Source organism: Nesoenas mayeri, assembly GCF_963082525.1.
Source record: "Nesoenas mayeri genome assembly, chromosome: 3".
NCBI lineage: Eukaryota > Metazoa > Chordata > Aves > Columbiformes > Columbidae > Nesoenas > Nesoenas mayeri.
In genome coordinates this window covers 110,886,549-110,910,249 of record NC_137544.1, presented here as the reverse complement: position 1 = coordinate 110,910,249, position 23,701 = coordinate 110,886,549, and the positions used below count along the sequence as shown (strand labels likewise).

Below are 23,701 nucleotides of genomic sequence, written 5' to 3'. Positions count from 1 at the left end.
TTTAAATCACTGTTACCTGCTGCTGAGGAAAAGTTACCATTCAAGCAGTCTCCACTCTGACCCACTTTGGGCATTCTCATAGTACCCTGTCCTGCATTTTGTTCTCTGTATACACTTCCTGCTGTATTGTGTGTCAATTAGAACTGACAAAACCACTTAAATCCGAAGTTCATTTGTGTGAGGCGTTGCCAGTGAGACACAGACATCTCATGGCTCCTGTCAAGGTGGCTCAGTATTTCCAAATGAGGAGTCTGAAGCATTTAAGAGAAAGCTCCACAAAGTAAAAGGTGTCTGAAAAGATAAAATAATCCAACATGTTTTTGCACACAAGAAATCAAAAGCATCACTAAAAATGTTTTAGCAATATAAGGGATGCAGCAGCATACATTCAATTAGTAAGCCTTGCTACACATAAGCATGTTTGGCAACTCAGTACCCAGGCCCTAGATTGCACAGGGAACCACAGCAACTCTGCCATCATCTTTACAACATACAGACTTTACATTCAAAATGCAAAATAACCTAAAGAGTTGTGAGCTACCACAGAAACATGTCTTGTTCTCAATGGCGAATGGGATGAATGTGCTTTCTGGTTGATGGCCTAATGGTTCCATTGGGACTATTTACTGTTGCTTACTCTGAAACCTATTTCACCTTCTCTGACCAAATGAGGACTAAATAAACTTCCTTCAAAGGTTTAAAACAACAGGTTCAGACAGAAGCAAGATGCTGCTGGGCTCTGTTATCCCAGAAGACAGCTAGAGACTTCACTCTGCATGGCAGATAGCTATGCAGCACAGCATGGTTGCTTCCCCATGGAGCTTGACAACCACATGAATGAGAAACACAGAGCCCACAGGTACAAGAAACAGAGACCACAGCAATGAAGAATCACAGAGCCACAGATCACAGCAGACCAGTGACAGTCAGTGCGACCGCCAGCTAGAGTGAGCCACCAGCTGCCAGCTCTGCACTAACCATGCAGTAATTCTCAGTAGAAGACTACAGCATCCAGTTACAATTTGATAGACAACTGCCTAAGCTTGACTTTAGGGAGGAAATAAAACTCCTTCCAACATTTAGAACCACTAAGAAGCATTCAGAAACTTATAACATTTAGAACCATTTCAAAATGATTTCACTGTTTGATGGGAGCATCCCTAATTGGAAATCAACCCATTCTGTTTCTACCTCTACACAGAGAGGTTGGCAAGGGTTTAATTTGCCTACACACTCAACTAAGAACAATGAATGAAAGGAAACAACTATGAAGGTCCCTCCAAGTGATCTTCAAATATACAAATTCCAAGTTCTGTATTGTGCCAGCGCTTTTTAAGAATTCAGGGATAAAAAGCAGAACTTGTATAATATTATGCGCCTTTCCATGTTAAGTGTTGGTAATTAGATTGGTCAATATAGCTGAAACTGTGTGCCTAATAATAGTGAACCTAACAAATACTTTTTCTGGGAAAAAAATGAGATGGATAACAGAAGAAAACTCACTCTGAGCAGAAGACTCAACTCCAAACAAGTCAACACAAAACATTAGACTACAGCACACAGTTATGCTGCACAGTTGTCCCCCCAGCACCGCTGAGAGCCAAACTCCCAAGCTCTCCTTTATGCACAAAACCACATGATCCCATCAGACAACTTAAATGCATATGTGCAACTCCTTGTCTTAGTTACTGAAGCATTTCCTCTGGACTTGATATCTAATAGTTAATGGTTTCATACAAACTGTTCATTTTCACAGAACACAGAGGTATTCTGAAGCATTAATGTCTAAAAGGCAAGTCACATGCCTCAGTTTATTCCTTTACTGACCACATACAGAATCACGGAATGGTTGAGGTTGGAAGGGACCTCTGAAGATCATCTAGTCCAACCCACCTGCTAAAGCAGGTTCACCCAGAGCAGACTGCATGGGAAAGCATCCAGGTGGGTTTTGCATGTCTCCAGAGAAGGAGACTCCACAAACTCTCTGGGCAGCTTGTTCCAGAATACAGTGCTCTAATTCTCCTCAAAACTGGATTGGTTTTCTTCCTCAGACTGTGAAGAATAAAACACTGTCTCTTTCTCTTCCAGGATTTATTTTTGGCTCGACGCATTATATAACACATTGCTGAAAAATTAATCTACAAAAGATGTAAGACCTTCAGTGACTTGGTGGTGCTGAGTGCTTTATTATTTGTGTCGTGCAGTTTTGCTGTATTCCTTTTATGTAAGGTAGCATGGATTCCACTTTGCAGCTTTATTCAATATTCAACACAACTGGGCCACAGAGATGCCCAAAAAGTTAATGCTGCCAATCTCACCACAGTTGTGTAATTACCCAAACCAATGGGTAACCGCTCATGTCTTCAGTGGAGATGCAGAAATTCAAGTCCACTGAGCATCTGCACCGCTGGATCACAATATCTATGCAAAATTATTGGGATTTGAAACACTTCACCTTCTTTTTACTCTTAAGAAGACTAGAGTATTAAGAAAAATCTAGTATTACGATCATATTTGAGAGTGTTTTTGGTTAGAAATCATCAATAAATCAAAAAAAGAACACATTCACTTGAAAATAGGTGCTGCTTTGCTTTTGATAAGCTGAATAAGTCACCCACCTTGACAAATAACTGGATGTTTATACCAATATCAGGGATAAAAGAGGAAGATGCTAAAAAGAGAACTTTTGGAAAGGCGAAAAAATTACAGTTGCACCCAAAAAAACCATAATAACTAAGCTTTAAAGACCCTTCATTTCAATAACAAAATCAGATCCCAGCACAGCTGTAACTATAAGACACAGAAATAGGAAGGCTGTTCCTAGACCAAAACAAATACTTGATGAACAGGCAACATTAGCCACCCTGTGCCAAGATCCATGCAGTAAACAACATGCAACCAACACTCCTGAGAAGTATTCCCACAGCAGCCCTGGGGGTTGTTTAGCATCATTTGTCAACAGCAGTAAACTGACACAGAACTGAGCTCTGTACAGTGACATACAAACACACCACCAGCTGAAGAAAAAGAAAAAGTCACAAGCCTATTAAGTTCCAAGCATGCAAGGTTGGTAGCATCAGAAATGAGTAACACTGCCCACTAGAGGGTAGCAGGAAACAAACCTAAACCAATAAAAATCCAGTAATTCCCAAAATAGGGGCCATGATCTTCATGAAGGCCAAGGCAGCTACCTAAAAAACACCCATTAATTCTGATGGTGTTTGGGATCATAGTTCAAACCGAACTGAGCTTCCAAGAGGGAGTGCATGTTAACTTCCTGCAGTCAATGAGAATGTTCATAACAGCACAAAGCACCTTTGTACATCACTGTGCCCTTCATCTCTGCATCAAGCTGAAATGTAAGATATTTTTTGGGTGATCTTTATCTTTTTGGTAATGGGAAGTTTCTGTATCTAACCATGACAGCCAGGAATGCAAGTACAAGTCCTTCTTACTTCAGCTTTGGTTCAGTCTGAAGGTGATTTAAAATATCAAGAGTGTTTTGGATTTACAAAGTTAACATAGACCTCTCAAATGAGACTATATATAAAGGTCTTTAGCCTTCAGGTTGTCTTCAGCATGGCCAGACAAAAAGCAGTTTTGGAAATTCTGCTAGTTTGGGTAACAGTTGTAGCTGAGACAGCTAAGCTGTAATTTCTAACCCAAGTAATGAATAAACACACTAAGTTCTGGGCTGAACTGAACCTTCAATCACCCATCAAGTACCAGCCCTAAAAGGTCACTGCTGACATGGCAAGTACAGCCTGCTCCTTTAATTTTCAGCTTCTACGTCAGCACTTCTACACAACTCCCATACAGAAAAAGTGCAAACCACGCCAGACTTCTTCAGTAAACATAACTCACTTCAGCAAAAGAGATTAAGCAACTCTTGACACGCAAGTGGACGTAGTAAACAGGAGAGAACATTTAAGGACAAGTCAGAACACATGCACCAACATTAGCGTGACACCCCAGTTGCTAATAAATACATAGCAACTCACTGCAAATTTAGGCATCCACTGCGTATGTGTAGCTTTTTTTTTTCCAGAGGAATCCCAACTGCCTGTGGAACTGACAGCTGCATTAACAAGCTGCAAATCTCTGCTTTGTTTAACATACATGTTTGGTTGACTGAAAACCCAGAAAGTAACTGGAACGGTCCAAAAAATCACAATTGCTTTTATTTTTAAACTGAGATAATCTTGTGATTGGGTGTGTTCTTGATTTAAGTGGCCATTCCAGCAGTAGTGCTGTGGCCCAGACTCCCTGATTTGCCTTGAGCTGGTGAGCCCTAGGGAAATGGTTCTGCTCCATCTCCCCCAAAGCTCGCACAACTTGTTCCAAATAGACTATTCTTGAAGGAAGCCTACAAAAACCACAACTGATCCAAAAGAACCTACAGCCTGGCTCCCCACAAGGGCAAAGCTATTAATAGCGTAACACTGCTTTTTCCAGAAACCACCATTCTGGAAAGACTGTAACCCCATATGAAAGACAGAAGACACTGCAGACCGCTGTACCTTGGCGTATACCTATGTTGCTGACCGAAAGAGCAACTGTCCCCATCTCATCCGCATAAATATTCACATGGCTGCCTAGCCTGCTAGATCAGTCCCCCAAGCTGACTCCTCATGTGGCCGCCTGAGTACCAGTGCTAAGGATGCAGAAGGAATAAGCACGGTCAGGGGCAGCCTGGGACTCTCACTGCATTAGAGAGGTCAGGGCAGTCCATGGAAGACAACTAAAGGTAAGCCCGGGCTCAAACCCAAAGCAAACTGCAGGAACAGTAGTGCTTTTGGAGAGGCAGCTGAAGGTTGAACACCTCCATCCTCCCAAACTGGCTTTTATTATTTTTTTTAAGAGCTATCCAGCTTTTAGATATACACGGGCCTCTCTGATCACATAGTGAACTGTCTTCCTTCACTAACCCATCAATCCAGCATCATCCTTCCCCTCCTAACTGTCATCCTTCCTCTATTATCTCTATTCCTGTGATGCTACATTTTCTATTTACCTTCCACTAAGTGACCCTGTCCATCCATCCATTCTCCTAAGGACACACCTTTTTAACAGCTTTTCATTAAAAAGATAGAGCCATTAAGGGAGAAGCTAGAGACAAACAAAGAATCCCATCCCTCCAAGATGGTGCTGGCCCCAGAGAACCACTGGGCAGGCAGGTGGGGCTGAGCTCTGCCCTTGCTTCAGCCAGCCTGTCTCCCCAGCATGGTGCTACAGCTGAGCTCTCAAACGCTGCCTCCAGGTTTGGTAGCATCACCTCAGGGCTACGCTGGCAAACTTAGCTCTGTCAGACTACAAAGCATGGGCAGAGCTCAGGGCCCTGCATGCACTATATCCGTAGTCTATTCTCTAACGTTTTTTTCAGCCTGCAATTTTTCCAGGCAAACACTGTTTCCACTATCCCTGGTATGCTCTGGTTCAGTGCCCTACAAGAAAATGGAACACAGCCAGTGGCCTATTTTATTGTAAACAATCTTTATTAGCTGTCTTTCAAATATTAATCCAAATAATTTAAGGTTTCCCCACACACAACCAAGTGCTGCCAAGTAGGAACTTTTGCTGGCAACTTTTCTTAATCTGGAGGAACTAGCAGGATACTGCTGCAGCATTGTGTTATTCAGTGATACAGACTAGAAACACTATAGACAGAGAATTTTTGGTATTATTCTTTTCCAGTATGGGGATATTAAAAAAGAAAAAGAAAAAAAGCAGCATGCTGAAAAGTTCACTGATCGAATTTAATTTTCCCACTCTATCAGTGCCTAAACACTTGAACTCTCTATGACAATAAGCTAAAAATGCACATATTTGTTGCAAGAACAGAACCCTCACTCCCACACAAGCCATAAACCTATTCAATTATACACAACTTAGATGTTTAGTAGTATTCCTACAGGACTGTTTTCTTGCCTGAGGATTCCTGCTTTCATAAGGCCCTGATTTCATGGCTAATGGGTACTATCTTCTGCTATTACAAGTGCTGGAGGCTCTCCAGACTAACACAACCTGTTACAGGTGACTAGGAATACCTCCATATCCATTTCTGATTCCTGAATACATGGGATGGCATGGTATTTCAGTCAGTCTCAGTCCGGTTCACGTGACAGATGCCAGACACAGCCTGTGCTGCCAGTCTGCTTCTTTGATAAGGAAACTGTCACATTCCCAGAGACCTGATGACCTTTTGGAAATGCTTTTGAATCATTAAGGAAGATACCCACCCCTAATAAAAATTTTTCAGGTTTGATAAGAAGACCTATCATCCATCCTGCCCAAGGGCCAGGATGCAATCTTCTGGTCATACTGTAGGGTGCAAGCTATAGCCACCTCCACTCTCCCAATTTATCTTGTGTCATAGGAGCATTTTACATCTCACAAGAAAAGAAACAAGAAAAGGACCTTCCTTTCCCAGGATAGGTTTGACTGAACTTGCTTGTGCAAGCGTAAGTGACACAGGCAGACTGTTTTTAAAACTGTCCTCCTGCCTCTTCTGCCACAGTGACCAAACTCAGTGGCTTAGAAAGCTGAAGTTGCATAAGAAAGAGGGTTTAAGTGAGTTTCTATATTGGTTGGACAGTGTTATAAGGAGAAGGGAACTGAGATTTCAGAGCATGAACTGAGTCCCAGGAGCACAGAGTAAGGAACCATTTTACAGCATGCATCCCATAGTTATTGCCAAGTGGTCTCAGTTGCGAGAGGTCTCTAAAACAAGTGATGAAGGAGAGGGTTCACAGGCCCCACCTGTCCTCCTCAGCACACGTGGAATCCGCACTGACATCAGCAGGTGTTGGAGACAACAAGAAGGCAGGATCTGGCCTCTCAGAATACCTTGGTACTGAGCTTCAGCTACATATTCCACACGTGTACCATAAATGACTTGCCAAATGATGCCATTTGGGTTTAGAGCTGCCCATCTTCGTTTTTCCACAAATGCCTCAGATCATTCTTAGGACTGCTGAGTGGTCAGACAGTTCTTCTGTGCATCCCATTCACCAGAGCAATCATGTCCAGTTGTCCTGAGCCACACTAAATGGTTTCTGAGCAACTAAACCACCTTACACATAATGCAGGAAATGCCTCACAGCTTCCAGAATTTCTTCATACATGCAACACAGGGCTTGTGAAATCTGAGTAGACAAAAGCCTTTCAGTCTGTTAAAGGAATTTCCCTATCCTCCTCTGTCACAACAGTGGAAAAGGCTTGTTCAAGACATTTCTTATCATGGTGGTCACTCCTCTTGTGCACGAAATATAAAGCAAAACCTCAAATCAGATACACTATTCCTCTAAGGCAAGATGAAGCACTGAATGTGATAGGGCTCATGGTTTGAAGTAGAGGTTACAGTAGATTTGCATCATTAGTAACATAAGACTGATGACTTCTTGGTCTGCATATGAAAAATCAAAGCAAGGATCAGTACTACTGTTTGCAGATTTCATTACAGTTCTGGATGTCCCACAATTACAGGTGAAGACAACTGTACAGGCAAGCAGTCAACATCAGAGCTAGATTAGTTGGTAGATCCCACTGCTTACCTGTTTAGCATGGAAAATAGTGGAATTCCCACTGAAAAAACCCATCTGTTGAATTACAAGCTGACTTCTGGGAACTAGCAAACCACCCAGTGTCAGAAGAAGAAGAGGAGCCAAACTCTACTTTCACACTACTTCAGACTCCAAAGCAACCAGAAATGTCATCAGTGACATTTCACCTGCTCAGGTGCCTTGACAAACCATTTCCACAAATTATTTGCTGATCAGATTTTATTTTCCCCCCACAATATTAAAGATAATTACTACAACCTTCATCCTAGCCAGTATGAACACATGGCAAGAAATGCCACTGGGCCAGCATGTTTTGATTTCACACTTCTTGCCATATATTCACACTGACTGGGCTATGTGTCAGCTGTCCCTTGATCTTCTCAGGTACAACATCACTCCTAAGAATCTGGAGTAGTGGCTGACATAAAATGCTACTTCTGCAGGAATGAGTCCTCCTTCAAGTGAGGGAGCTGCTATCTCCCAGGAGCTGAACTGAAGCACTTGTCATCACACTCATGTCATTAGCACAAGCAAACATTCATTACTATAATTTTAAAATAACGGGCTACAGAGGCCACATCCTGAGCTCATGCCTGGAAGATGCATGACAAGCACATGAAGAACATAATGGACAGTTTAAAAACAATTCTTACTGACTATGGTAATTTCCTATTGATGCCCAGGGGATTGCTCTGTGGGTTAGTTCAAGTAACTCTCTTCTGAGAAGACACTTAATGTGAAGAAACAGTGTAGTCAAAACATTAGCAGCTGATAGTATCCTCTAAACTTCTCTCCTGTGTCTCATCAACCCACAGTTCACACTGCATCTGTCAAGATGGAACAAACTGTAGCTCAGGTAAACTGTGTTTTAAGACAAGGCAGATGCATCAGTACCAGACTGCTCTTCTCAGTCAAATGATACACTAAGTAGATAATGCACTGGCTAAAGAAAGAGTATGTGGAAAGGCAGAAGCTGTTACCTGTGGGTGGAGAGGGAAAAGTATCCACAGAACAAAAAAGTTCCTCGCTGTTTTCAGAGCCATGTGGACGCAGAAAGCACTCTGATAGGTCACACACAGAGGACAGGTCCAATACGCTGCTCTCATCTGAGTGAGAATTTGATGATGTCTCTTTTCCTTCCATGGTCCCACTGCAGAGACACAAATACAACTGAGCTGGGTTTTTAGAGTGTGAAAATCCAAGCAGAAACCAACACAAACAATTTGGCATTTTTGCACTGCTTTCTGAGCTGAGAAAAGCTGATCAAGCATATTAGTACTTCATTTAAGAAAACAAGAGCAAATTTAAAGATGTAAGGGAAAGAGTTGTCAGCCCTAAGTAGGATAACTAGAAGTCCACAACAAATCTGGCTTTCCTAGAGGCTTTCTAGAAGTAAAGATTCAGGCCCCCAACATGAGAAAGCTATGGAGTATATTCCCTTCAGGGCACATTATGTGTGCAGTTTAAAAGGAAGTAGGTTCTTCAAGGTCCCTGATCATTCATGCTTCTAGAAGTCACAAGTTAAGCCCCTGCCTCTGTTCATGAAATTCATCACACTCACTAGCAGAATGAAAGAGCATCCTAAAACACAGTAGTCTCAACCCCACAGGGACAGCAAGGATTTCCTTGTGTGGAGACCCTAGGGCAGCTGTATATCCTGTGCACAGCACTTTGGAAAGCTGCAGTTGATACATCCCACATTCCAACACTGTTCTCTTGAGCTCCCTGAACCAGTCCACCACCACAGAGAGTAGGGCAGGGTTGGTGCCATCCAGCTCCATACCAAGGGCTACAGTGGATGGGCAGTTCTTTCAGAGAGGATGAAATCAAAATGTTTCACTCCAGCAGCTCCAACCACAGCCACACAAGTGTCTCAGGCAGGAGAGGAATGAAAGGCAAAAAACTTGGTGGGGCAGGAGCTCACAGAATGACAAACAGAGAGAAGCAAGTAGGAATCCTCAGGCCAAAGCATGATTAGCACTGCTTCACTAAGAGGGACCCTGTAGACCTCAAGGAAAGATGCAGAAGAGCCCCAAACACTCTCAGTTTCTACCTGACACCTCAGCCACCAGCCTTTGTCTGCCCTGCACAACCCCTTGTGAGGCAGCTGAGACTCTCCACTAACAGTACCAGGTCTGAGCAGAGTACTGCTGTACTTCACCTGTAGCAACACCAAACAGAGAAGGAATTGACCCAGTTCTTACTGCAAGGCCTTATGCCAGAAGGACTTTTGCACAGGAGCTTCACTTAAATACTTACTGAGCATGCACTGATGATGACATTGAATGGGGTAAGCGTGAGTAGACGTGTTTTCCCCTCACTCAAGTAACGGATGCTACTTTTCATGGAAAAAATATGGACAGAACAAGAGTGTTTCTCATGACATGTGAGTTTAGTTCCCAGACTCCAGGAGATTTTGTGCAAGTTTCTTCCTTCACCTGTTTCATTTACTTATACATGATTAAAAAAAGCAGGTTGTGGCTGTCTGTGCTACCCCCTCCACCAGCTGTATCCTTTCGCTATTTTGGTAAAGAGTGATAGGACAGAGGAACCAGATCCTGTGGTCAGGCAATGGCTTGGGACCCTACACGCTCACATTTATTTCATCTTCCATAAAATGAAAAAGGCAACATACTCTTATCTCAGAGCTGTTGTCAGTGAGCCACAGGGGCCAAACAAATGCCTAGAAGGGATTAGTACTGAAAAATGAAGTAAATACCTTCATGCAGATTAAAAAAAAAAATCACCTCTTCTTAGGTGCTTCTGTGTGGAGTCAACTTGTAGCCAAGATGCACCTCTGACCTTTGCAGAATGCTGACTCACTAATTAACAGAGTGGAGATGTTGGCTGTGATACTGGAAGAGAGCAGCTGCCTTGCCTTGGAGGGACAAGCAAGGTCAGTGCATTCACAGAAAGCTTCCAGGAAAAACAGAGAGGAAGGTTAAAAACAAAACAGAGCACGCAACTCTCTGCCCCCAGCAGTCACTTCAGAGGGAAGCTTTTCCTCCATTGATCTTCATGTCGCAAAACACAGATGATCTATGCATACAGAACACAACGAAGGAGAAACTTTCCTCAAATATTGTTTTCTTATTTGTTCTACTTTTAAAGTACACTAATATTTTAGAGAACAAAAGTGCCTGTTTCAGTCCTTGGTCTGGAAAAAAATGACGACAAAACAAAAAAGAAAGAAATCAAACAGAAACACACAAACAAACAAACAAACAAAAAACCCCACACAAAACAAAAACCAAACAAAATACCACAAAAAAAACCCCAACCCAAACAAATACACACACACACTCTGCAAACAAAAAACACAAAAACCAAACCAATCCTATCCCTCCAAGAGCAAATGGGAGATTATAGCAAGAGGATCTGGTGGTGTGGTACCACAAGAGCTTAAGGCTGTCATTGATATGGGCTGCTGTGATCCTGGCCATCTCTGCCAGCTGCCTGTGCCAGCCTCCTTCCTCATATTGCCATGACAGAGCTAACACCATGTGCAGTCATGTGATGATCAGGTTCAGATAAAACAAATCACCTTTAAAAAAAAAAAAAAAAGTTTTCCCTTAGATCAGCTCCTCCAACAATTCCAGAGCGTAGTTTGACCATATAAGGCAGCATAAATCAAGGCTTCAGTCGTTCTACTCCCAAAACTGATGGAGAGACTTGTTTGTGAGGATAAGCAAGACCTCAGCCCAGTCCTGGACCTTCAGGTACTTGAAAGAGACACTGTTACCTCTGTGCCTTACCTAGGAACAGCACTGAAGCGGAAGCAGTCCTCTTGGAATCAGTCCTTTGTGAGTAAACAGTCTGTCACTGCTTCAGGATCTCCTTCTTCCTTCATGGTTTGCCAATCCCAGCCTGCTGGAATGAAACAAACAGGTCAGTTACATACTTCGTATCAGCTGATCAGGCTGACGGACAGTGTGACCTTTCCAAACACATATGCCAGCTGTCAACAGTCAGTCACCATATATACCACTGTCTGTCAAGTCTGGCAAAGAGAAAAGTTTTTTTCTAGGAATCAGAAACACCACATCTAGCAATGCCCTTGAATCTTTTGACAGCAACTGAGACCTCCTGAAAACAAGGGGTCAGTACACTCTAGAAATAAAGCCAAATTTTCTTTGCAAGAAGCTGCCAGATGTGCTGATTATTCAAAACCCATAAAACAGAGAAGCAAATTATAGCTGGTATCCTGCCCTTCCTCTTGTGGAGGAGCAGATACATCCCCAATAGGTTTATCTAGCGGTGCTTTTGACACCAACACTGACACCCTGTCCTATGTCAGGCCTCAACCAGGACATGCGTATTGAGGGCCACGTAACCCAGTGTGTGGAGCAGGCCACGGGCCCATGGAACCCAAATCCTGTTTCTCACCCCCTGCCATTACCTCATTATTTTCAGGGAGCAACCAGGACAAACCTTCTTTCAGGATGAAACTGGATTTTCCTCCAGGCCACGCTTGAGCAGCAGCTGCTGCTGGGCATCTTCCAGTCAAACACACAGCACCAAGTGCAATGGGCACGTCAGGGGGTGTGAGGCACCGGCCTTACCAGCTGCCCTGTTCAGCTGGTGTTGGGGGGCGCAGAATACAGGGTCCTCTTCCTCACAGTCTCATCTCTTTCCCCCTTTCCTGCAGGCAAGAGACCCATTATTGCAACAACCGCTCCCTGGGCAGCGCAAGGAAAGGAGAGCAGTGCAGGGCAGCCCCCGCAGGGCGCACAAAAGCTAGAACCACCCGCGGCGTCGCTATGCCTGCCGCCTCCTCCTTCCCCGCCCCCCTACTTTCTAAGGAGAAAATGAGGCTGCAGCATCCCACGGACCGCAAAACATTGTGCAAGGGAATGAGGGGAAAGTAAATGCCCACAACCACTCTCAGTCCCTCCGCTCCGCTGCCGGGCGGAAGACGATGTGCCCTAGCAGGACCCTCCGCTCCGAGGCCGCCGGCCGCCATCTTGGCTACGGGCAGCGCTGTGCGGAACAGGGCGGCGGCGGAGCCCAGGCTGACCAGGACCCGGGCGGCAACGGCAGACGCGGGGGTTCTGGCCGCGCCTGCGCGGCAAAAGGGTCCGCCCCTGAGGGCGACTGAACGGAAGCGTCCCGTGGGGCTGCGAGCGGAGACTGTGTGTGGAAAGAAGCAGTATAAGAGGAGAAAAATACAGGGAAATATGGCGGGGGGAGGGCGGCCGCGGCGTCCAGTCGAGTCAAAGCTGTTTCCAGTCAGGTTTTTCTCAAAACAAATTTAATTCGGTTTTAATTCTCTCGATGCTGAGGGGAGACATTTTGGTTAGAAATGTAGAATGTCCTGAGTTGGAAGACAACCACTAGGATCATTGAGTCCAACTACTGTCCCTGCATATGACAACCCCACAGTTCATGTGTCTGAGGGTGTTGTCCAACTGCTTCTTAAACACTGTCAGGCTTGGGGCCATGACACCTCTCTGAGGAGCCCGTCCCAGTGCTCCACCATCCTCTGGGTGAAGAACCTTTTCCTAATAATGTCCAACCTGAACCTCCCTGGCACATCTTCCTTCTGTTTGTTCAGGTGTCATCACCCTTCACCTGGGTGAGGTGAGGCAGCAGCGGGGCTGCCAGCAGCATTGTCCCACAGCTTGCACACGTTCTTTTGTTTGGTCCCGCTCAGGACTCAGTTGTTCTGCACTGCTGCTGTCCAAGCCCTGACCCAAGGTGCAGCCTGGACAGCCCTGAGGAGTGGTGAGTATGGGGCTGTGCTTGTTCCATGAGGGGGAAACAACATAGCGGGGCCCAGAGGAAACGAGGAAAAAAACAAAACAACAAACAAACCACACAAACTGCAGTTCTCACTCGGAGGGTCAGCAGGTGGGTCGGAGTGAGTCTTTCTGCTAGGGCTTATAGAGCTTATCTACAATAATTCATATGGAGGTGAAGTAAGCAGACAGCCAGTCATTGGCTGCTGTGCACCGAGGGTGTCCACGCTCTCCCACCTGGCACCCAGTTTAACAGGCAGCACCACGGAAGCTTTGCAAACCCTGCTGGAAAACAGGATATGAGCCACATTGAATTTGGGCCGTACACAGCACAGCTGCCACGTGTTGTGACAGCCTGGTGACAAGGACCACAGTAGCAGTCTTGGGGGAGCGACACAGGACAGTCTGATTCTCTGAGGGGTGCAGCGAGGGTACCCAGCCACACACCGGATGATTTTCCAGAAAAGAATATATCACAGTGCCACCTGACAGAGCATGCATGGCACAGCCAGACATCCTGTGACACCCCTTCTGGCTAAGGTCAGGGAGCAGCCCCTTTTATTGTCCAGACAGGCAGTTTGGGAGGAAAGCTGCCAGCCAGCCTGTCAGGGAGAAGTGCTGCCAGGGGAGAGCTGGCTGCTCTGCTTGGCATGCACCCCTGCCAGTGAGACTGGGAAGGAGCTGGTAGACTTTTTCCAAGAGCCTTTGGATTGCAAAGCAGTGATGGCAAACTGATGCATTTAGAAGGAAGAGGTTAAAAGGAAGAAAATAAATTGGAAGTTCCATAGTTAGCAAGAGGGCTTCCTTTTGCTCCAAGATGAGCTATCTCGAGACAGAGCCTTTGAGTCTGCTTTTCAGGCACCGCAGCTGCGACTGCCTTATGCTTACAGCCTCCCTCGAGCCAGGCCTGCGCTTTAGGGGTCACTGTGCAAGTAAAGATACAGCCCAGCTACCTCCTAGGCTGTAACTAAACCCAGACACTGCTCCAGTGCTGGGCTACCTCTTAGTATTCACTAACTATCCCTCTGGGGAGTGGGATGGCTCCTTTTTTGATGAGCTGGAAGGCAGCACTCCAGTGTTTCGTTTCCTTGCAGGGAATGAGGCTAGAGCTGAGCTGGGGAATGCAAAACATCAACACATCTGCTTTATTTAGCTATGGAAGTACATGCAGTATTACAGTATCCAGAAACCAGCCGTCTCTATGATTTCACCTCACTGGGTCATCAGAGGTCTCTGCCATCAGGAAAGCTTTGTCAGTGGGGAACTTGATAGGTATTGCTCTCTCTCTCCTGGAAAAGTAAGGAGCTCCAGCAAACAGAGCTGAAAAGGAAGCTGTAGTGCTTATTAACAAACATCTCCAGCTTACCCATTTCTATTTGTCATATTAGGTGTACAAACAAATCTTTGAACTTGCCTTCATTTCCCTCCCTTTCTCACCAAAAGGGAGAGGCCCCACACCCTCTTGATAGAGCTGTGCACTCCCATGGCTCCCCTGCCATTGTGATCTACAGTCTTTACCTTTATTCCTTCTGGACTGCATTATCAGCAAAATGATTACATTTGCCTACAGTATTTAGGGCAAGTCTTTAAGTGTGTACTATGTTCCTTTTTTTTATAATTTGACAATGTTATCACATGATAAAACTACATCAGCAGCTGTGTCTGAAGTTGGTTAAAGCAGAAGGTACATGAGAGTCAGGAAACAGAATTAAACCCCACACTTGACATTTAGCGAAGATCAAACTACTGAGAGTAACTCATGGGGAAAAGGAAATACATTTTCTGACTATTGCAGCTCTGTCGCAATGTGAGTTTTCAGAGTGTTGACAGTCTCAAGGGAAGAGTCCTAAGCTGTAAAATTTCCTGTCATTGAAACTAATGTGTTATCTGCCAACTTACCATCTTATAAACTTAATAAATAACATGAAGAAAAGAAGTCTGTCTTCATAAACAGCAGAACAAGCAAGTTAATGTCTTTTCAGTCCTTTCCTACTGTCACACCACAGGGGAGAAACTCTGTCTACTCACTTCCTTCTTTCACAGTAGCTAGAAATTAATTTAGTACATGAAAACAGAATAACAGCTGAATAGCTTCTATTCAGCAGGAAGTACCCAAGGCAGAAGGAATGCTACGGAAATACGAACAAGGTTATTTTCTCACTGTTGGACTGTACTAAGATTATTCTGTTGTTTAAAAGAAATTATAAAGCCAAAGTTTGTAATCTGCATACTTAAGTGCTTTGAGTTCACTTCCATACAATGAACTAGCCCGTTGTTCTCTAAACTGAAACAAGAAAGAATATCAGTATATTTAAGTCTATTACTTGCATGCATTTTATTTCCCAGCTCTAGAGACTGTTACTAAAATGGGTGGAGGATGAGACTGTGCTGGATTCCCATTCTGGGGTTCCCTTCAAGCCCTGCAGACAGTGTTTTAGTGGCCTTTGCTCTGGAAAAGCCTCTTGCAGTTACCCCAGGCATGAGTGTTGTCAGGCTTCAAGCAAGAAAATCTGAGAAATGGCTCTTTGACCCCATGAGATGAGAAACTGAACTGGCAACTTGTCACTCCTTCCAGACTAGTAAGGCTTGCTGGTGGTACTGCAAACAGCAAAGGGCAGAGGAAAGCTGGAAGAGTTCTTCTCTATTGCCTCTCCATCCCAGGAGAGGTAAGACACTTGGCATTCTCAAGTAACTTTTCACAATCATCCTCCCTTCACCTCTAGCTGTGTCCTTTGTGTGTACATCATAGTACAGCATGGAATGTGCAGTTTGCCTCCAGCGGCAAGAGACATAGAAGTTGCACTGAGACAGCAGACACACAAGGAGCATCTCCAGGCTTCCAGGTCTGGGTGTATTATCTATCTGGTTTCTACCAAGGCCAGACCTGGGTTAACATACTTGGGGGAATGTACTTGCTTACTTGAAAAAAAAAAAAAAAAGAAAACTAAAACAACAAAACAAAACAAAACAAACCCAAACCAAAACAAAACCAAACACCCCATACCTGTGCAATCCCTAAATATCCAGCTGCGTTAGCTGATCAGACAAAGGCTGTTACCAGTCCCCACAGATATGCCGCAGCTAAGCCTCCAAGGCCATGTAAAAAATCATTGTGTGTTTCACATTTTGCCACATCAAAGGCAATTGTTCAAATCAGCAAACCTCTCTCTAATGGGTCAGTTCCACTTAAACTGAAATACCCCTCCTTGTCATCACTGTCTCCAAACAGTGATAAGTGCAGAGCTAATGCCTTGCAGAGTTTGGCCAGAACTGTCACAGAGCACTTACTGCTGATTCAGGTTCCTGGTTAACCCTGAGGTCAACAAATAAGATATCCTACTTGTCTTTCTCATGCATAGTCAAGTAGGCATCTACCAAGATAGCCCAACATCATAAACTGTAATTCAGTAACTACTTCAAGACAGGTTAAGGTTACAAACAGCAAGCAGTCATTTGTATTACAAAAAGTGGGTCAGCCAGGCATCCGAAAAATTTTTGGCCTTCTCTTCCCTGGCCATAAGACAAGTAATGCTTTTTGTTTCCTCTTTCAGTGAATAAAGAGTTTAAGCCTTTTGCTTGCTGCAATCAACACCCTAAGGTACAGGAAGTTTCAAAGACCAAATGTTATTTCTGTTGCACCACATGCCAGTAAAATGACTTATTTTTTTTCTTTTTTTTTTTTTCTTCCCTGGAATCTGTTCCTGTGGGTCTGCTAGCAGCAGTATCTGACTTTTTAAGGTGCCACTTTGAAACTCAACATGAAATCATGGTAGCCAGTTCGTGTGTTAATAACATGTCTTGGAATTTTGTGATTTCAGAAGAAAGTCACTCTCTCTTCAAAAAGTAGTTTTTTGTGGCAAAGGCTTGAAAATGTGAATGTTGAGGCTATTCTAGTACAAGCAGGAGCCGTTTTTGTTTTGTTTTTTTCCTTAGAATCCTGTACTAAATCCCGTGTCTCTCCTTTTAAAGCCTTTGCTGAAAGGAGCACAGAAGCATAGCTCCTACCCCTCTGACTGATATTACTTCTCCTCTTTGGATATGCCGCTGCTTGAATCCACTTTGAAGGAAAGTTTTTTAGGACACTAGCACTATCATTCTTGTTCTGCTTAAGCTTTTAGCACAGTGGATACAGACCACAAGGCTCTGTGGGGCCTCATTTCCTCCCTACAAAGAGCCTTTCTGCATCACCATTCACTAACCATAAAACAAAAACATTTTGTGACTCAAGGACAGATACAAAGCACCCTGAAACATTTGCACCTAAACACAACTTGGGTCTGTCTTAATTAGGTTTGTGTTTCTTTCTTCCATATTTCCCCTCTTGCAATGTAGTTCTATTTAAGTCTCCATGCCCACGCATTTCTCCTACCTAGTGATTTTGTACATACTAATTGCTCTGCCTGTGCCTGTGGCATAGCTGTTGCCTGATGGCAATTGTGCACTTTGCAGCTGTGATGAAGGAAGCACACAGAGAGAGCAGAGACATTTGGAATAACAGGACAGGTCTCACCTAGGCTCGTCTCTCAGTCTCCCTTTGGGGCAAAATAGCCCTTTAAGCATTGGTTTATCCTTTGTTGTTTATCCTCTTTCATTCTTATTTCTACCCTGTGAAACAAGTGATCTACAGTCTCTTCAGCTTCTTAGTCACCGTACACATCAGCCATCAACTGAATTCCTTTAGTTCTGGCAGGGAGCGTGTGTCTGAGTTTCCAGTTCTTATACTCCTGGGATCTGGTTGGAATTTGTTACAGCTGGACCTACATATGTCTATACATCCATAAATATCCACCAAGAATTTGTCATGTTCTCATGCTGTTGAGCCTTCAGGGAATTTCCAAAAGATGCTTCGAGCCTCGCTTAAATAAATAGTCCCAAGAGAACAGGAAATAAAGTCTGGCTTCTCTGCTGGGTTTTCCAGTGCTTAATACAGTATGGAGGTCCAGCAAGAAGTGTCAACTGCAGTATTCATGCACCTCTCTCCACTAGAAGTCCTCCAGCACTGAAGAGCTGAGCCACCTCTGCTGACTTTCTACACTGCTTCAGTCTCTCCGTTGTCTAGTAACAGACTTCTGTTACAGCAAGCATCTTGGCTCCAAGATCATTACCTTTCTATCATACCTGATCAAAAAGCTCAAAAGTAACTGGAGATGAGCACATCCACATTGGCTTTGTTTCTCCTAGAAGCCAGGCTCAAAATAAAGAGAAGAGTCATGTCTTGCATCTAAATAACTGGCATCCTGCAAGCACAGTTGTGATGAATAGAGTGAAACCAAAGGCCAGAGAGCATGGAGTACTGGAAGGAAATCACCCTCTGCTCACACATGGTGCTGTCTGTTGCCCCAGCAGTTCTCTCTACTGCATTGCTTTGAGGAGTTTCTAACTAGTTTTTGCAGTTGTAAGCATATCATTTTACTATAACTGAGTTCTCATGCATAAGGCATAGTTTTGACAATGACTTTGGTATTAATTTCACGCATCAATTCTAGGAGAGCATCTTTATAACCTAAAATCGAAGCTCCATTCTGATCCTGTCCAGTTTGTTAAGGAAGTTCCTTTTCCCTAGGTTTCCGGCAGCAGAGGCTCAGGCATGGATTCCAGAAATTCTTCTAAAATTAATAATTGATTCACAAGTTACTGCATAGAACAGCTTAAGCTCAGTGCCACCTGAAGATGGACGCTCAGCAGAAAAAAACTTGGACAGTTATACCACCACAATCCAAGTCCTCACCCCACCGTGTGTCACTCCAGGCCAATTGCAAAATTAGAGTTTGGGGTCTCCATGTTTTTAATTGGATCTCTTAATTTTCATCAGGCAGGCTGTCAAAGTTCTGACTTTCAGCTGCTATTTTGCATCTGCAGCTCAAGAAAATAATTTTTCGCTAACAGCCAAAACATTCTTCTGTTGGACACAGTTGTGTTCCTTTATCTCCAAGGACACAACTCCCCTTCTAGCTTGAAGACTCTGTGGCATTTATACTTAACAAAGCAGAAAGTCCAAAAGTTCACAGCTTGCAGGGGTTATGCTAAGCAAACTTACTTACGTTAAGTGAGTTCTATATAAGCAGTTTCTAGACAAGGTCTGTAAGAAGCAAGGTACCAAATAATGCAGTAAGCTAAGGCAGCCCATTCCCCAACAAGTGTATCTTGATTTGAGATTACAGTTTTATTACCTGCCCCATACATTATGGCGGGGTGAGTTGGGGCATTTGTGGTTTATTGTTGGGGTGTTTTTTTTTTTTGTTTTGGTTGGTTGGTTGGGTTTTTTTTTGTTTTTTTGGTTTTTTTTGTGTAGTTACATTTTTTCCCATAATTTCTTTTTATGAGGTTATGGGTGCTACAGTCTGGACCTCTGCTAAAGTCCATTCAAGAAATGTCCACTTCTAGTGCCTGTGCTCTGGCTGGGTCACAACTAAAAGACTAAAGCCCATCAGAAGCCAGGCATGTACCAGTGCCCCTACAGGAAAGGGGCACTGTTAAGCTCTCTCTTCAGAGATGTGCTGCTGCTGAAAAACAGCGAAGAAAATGCTCAGAGAGCTATTAGCTTCCAGCTCTTCTCCAGTACTCCACCTGGACAGGGCAGGGCTCTTTCCTGAGAGCAGACATTCTCACAAAGTCTTGCTGGTTTCCCTGGGAGGCCTAGCAGTAATGCCAGGAGGAAAGGAAAGGCTTCTATTCACTGCTACCTTTTTGCTTTGGGCTGTTGAGTAATAAGAGTGGTTTTGGGCCTTCCCCTTCTGAGCTGCCTGCACAGTAGAAGCTCAATGGAAGTTGTCCCCCCAGCCTGGAGATTGAGAGGCAAGCAAAGCTAAACCTGGCAAACTGACACATTAATGCATAAACTGACCATCCCCTCGGCCTGTGGCAGCCTTCAGCTTGCTTGTGATTGTTCACATGAGCTGCCCTGATCCAATCTCACCAACACTGAAAACATGCTATTGCATAATAAATCTACATGAGCACCTCAAGAGGGAACACCCAGCTATCACACTCACCTCCAGCTTCAGTCCTCACAGCTCCAAAAGCCCCAAATACACCTGAAAGATTTAAGCCAGCAGTGTTTTTTCTTTAAAGAGACAGTGATCCTTGTTGCTGGGTTTACACTAGTATTTCTGGTGTTCCTCTAGCTGCATTTATTCATGACCTCTAGTTACTGTAGAGAGCCCATCCTGTAATACCTGGACAAGAGCAGGCTGTTTGGAGCAGGAAGAGCTGTGCGCATACACTGTGCTGCTCAGCTTTTCCACTCCTGGTGCTGACACAGTTGGAGAGAAGGAAGAAGAAAGCTTTGGACTTGGGCTGAGGCAGGTAAACCCCACAAGACCTCTGTCCTGCTGGAGCATGATTTCATACACTGTGTTCCTGAGTCAGCTGGAGATGGCCTTGAATTGCTTGGGTAAAAGCATCAGACTGAAACTGACTTAGGCTCTGCATATGAGTAGATACAGAAGAGACCCTGCCCTCTGGCCTAAGGCTTATTTGTTGCCTAAAAGCAAAGATAGACCACTGTTCTTTGTTCTTAGTCTCCAGACATAAGCTCCCTAACTGCTTTTCAGGAGCGTTCCCTTCTTAATCTGTTATTTTTAGATTAGCTAGTTTTAAGGGATTGGTTGATGCCCTCTGTACAACTACTTACTTGGAGGTGTTTGATGCTCACATTTCTCAGTACTGCGTGCTCTGTTTTATCTGCAGTCGTATCACAACAGTTCACGTTCTGCTGACTGGATCACAGTATTAGGCCTGGGCAGCCATGGGAACAGAGCCCTCTAATTAAAAAACAAGCAAACAACGAAGTTGAAGTGACTCAGTCACTAGCTCACATGACTTTAGAAATAGAGCAGGTTCCCCCAGTGGAGACCTCTTTTCCATAGGTGAGGTGATTCAATCTGCGAGTCCTGGCCTCTCAGCACTTTTAAAATCAGGTTGCAGGTTGTAGAATTTGGAAGGTGCCTCAGAGCTACATTACACTAACAAGGAGGCAGGTATCCCTCTTGCACTTTCAAATGTAACTTCAAACTTTCAATTTGTTCCTCCTAAAAAGCAGGGTAGTAGGGAGAACCGTTTATTCCCCTGCAAAAAAATCCAAGTTTGCTGATGGAAACAAGCTACCAGCTGCAGTGACCTGCTGGACTAGCATCACCAGCTCCCAGCACCATCTACAGCTCCTCAGTACAACACAAGCCACTCATGCTGACTTCCCTTATGTCCCCACTGATGGTTTCTCATCGCCCCTAAATTAGATGGGTGGCCATACAAGACCCTTCAAGGGGCACCCTGGCTCTGCCCAGCCTTGCCTTGTGTGGGCATGATCCTTTTCTGTACCCTGTCCAAGCATATGTGGCAAAGACTTAGTTAGCGTGGCTAACTTCAGTTCTCAGCTCCTCAGCCTGGGGAATTTCTGCACCCCTTCCCTATATAAAAAAGGAAACAGAAGTGTGCCTAGACATGGGTACCATTGTGTTTTTAGAAAGGAACCACAAGACTGAGAATTAAGGAGTTTGTAACCCTTTATTTGCCCCAGGAGAGCATCTTGAATGCTCTGTAACCCAGGCTTGCATGTTGGTTTGCTGAAGGCTTCCATTAGCTGTCGCCAAGGTGTTCAACATGACATAGGTAAGCTTAGCAGCTTTTTGCTAATTATCTCAAGGAAAAATAGTATATAGGAGGTCTTCTGATGCATGGTCCTAGCGTCAATAATGAATCTCTGTAAGAAAAACACTATTCCCCAACTACGCCAGAGAGAAAACCAAGAAAGCTTATTATAACCCAGAAGCTTCAGCTAGTCCTGTTGTTCTGACCCAGGTTACTCAGGGCTCAGGATCAGCAAGCAGGTGGTGCTCATGGCAATTTTGGCCTGAATTCTGAAAGAGTCAAGGCGAGAGTTCATTCCAAATAGCAGAACAAATACAGGCAAGCAAACCAAGGCACCTGCCGTGTGTTTTTGAAGAGCAACAAGGAACTAGCCAGTAACTTAAGAGACTGAAGTAACTCTACTTAGGCCTCCAAATCACTGCTGAGGCTTGTATTTAAACTGAGCATAGGGTTTTCATCTTTTTTTTATGCAAAAAGCAAGGTCTGGAATGGTTTCCAGACAGTATCCATTTTTACTTTTGTATTATGGTTTCTTCTAACTACAGCTAATGCACCTTTCTTCCTTCATTTATCCTATGGTGGGAAATACTTGTTTACTTCTCCAGCTGGAGTGTTGATACACACACAGCAGAATAAGTCACTTGAAGCTGTGAGAGCTCAAACGATTCCTACTTTGACCATGTGAAAGTCTGTGACTTTCTTTTCCAGTGTCACAATGTTGTTCAGAAAGCAAGCTGACCTCTCACTGCAGTGCATTGAGTGGTGGTGCCTACTGTGGCAAAACAGTCACAGCCAAACTGTGCCAGTCTGCAGCTTAGAAGTGTCAAGAAGTTATTTTTACCTCCACTTGACCTTTTACATCAGCATTAGAGCAATGCTATATTTAATTTGGGTGGGATCTGTCCCTGGGTCTAAGAAACAGCTGCTCTCTGGAACAGCCACTCCTCCTACTAGTGCTGTATTGCTGTAAATCAGTCAGTCACTTTAGGTAGCCAGGACTGCTCAGAGAGTGGATACCACAGAGGGATATGGCGCTAGGCACCAGAACCAGATCTCCACAGAGCTGTAATTTCTATGATTAACAGGAACTCACTGTCAGGGTAACCTGGAGCTACTAAGTAATAGCATCTCCCCATAGTTAGAAAATAAATATTGTCATTTTAGAGCACAGCGTGTTTCATTTCACAGAAATGAAAACAGCTACATGACTCTTGCAAAACCATTGCTCTTGCAATATATACATCCTCCTTTCCTTCATTTCTGCCCCCCTTCCAGTCCCCATCCACCAATTTGTGAGGAAGAGAAAAATCTGCAAAGCAAGATTTTTTTTCCATATTCTCAATATTCCTTTAGAAAACCTCTTTATTTCTTGGATAAATTAAGCACATATTTTGATACTTAGGATAAAAAAAGTGCAAACTGAGACAGACTGCGGTGGTGGGGGGGTGGAATTTGGTGTAATGAAAGTACTGATGCAAGGTTTTGGTTTTACATGAAAGGAATTCTACCTTCCATTTCTCTCATAAACATCATGTCTCATGATGCTTCCTTCCCACTCTTAAACTCTGCATTGACATTTGCTTAGCAGTTCCCTGGCACTAATGCAAGTTTCCATAGCAAAGGCTGTGAAAAGAGATTGTAATCACAAACTTGAGGAACTACTGAGGACTGAAAGGCAACTAAATCAGACATGAAACAGTACAAAAATGCAAAATAATGTTGGAATATCCCTACTGGGGACTTCTTGTTAGCACTGAGAGATGATGGGAAAAATATTCCCTTTAGAAATCCTGCTCTAAGTAGAGGATCTAG

The 23,701-nt window shown here is 44.0% G+C and overlaps 1 protein-coding gene across 9 annotated transcripts in view; it reads right to left on the bottom strand.

Moving 5' to 3' along the window:
• SHLD1 (shieldin complex subunit 1) overlaps positions 1-23,701 on the bottom strand; it is a 78,058-nt gene that overhangs the window by 33,850 nt on the left and 20,507 nt on the right. The window contains exons 1-7 of one of the 9 annotated variants that reach the window (XM_080342106.1): positions 12,442-12,531; positions 11,994-12,204; positions 11,318-11,432; positions 10,310-11,106; positions 9,822-9,897; positions 9,616-9,723; positions 8,543-8,712 (exon numbers count right to left, since the gene is read on the bottom strand). In XM_080342106.1, the coding sequence (XP_080198232.1) occupies positions 8,543-8,705 (163 nt within the window). In that variant the 5' untranslated portion in view covers positions 8,706-8,712; positions 9,616-9,723; positions 9,822-9,897; ... (2 more) ...; positions 11,994-12,204; positions 12,442-12,531. The other 8 variants (XM_080342102.1, XM_080342107.1, XM_080342105.1 and 5 more) reach the window with 8 other exon arrangements.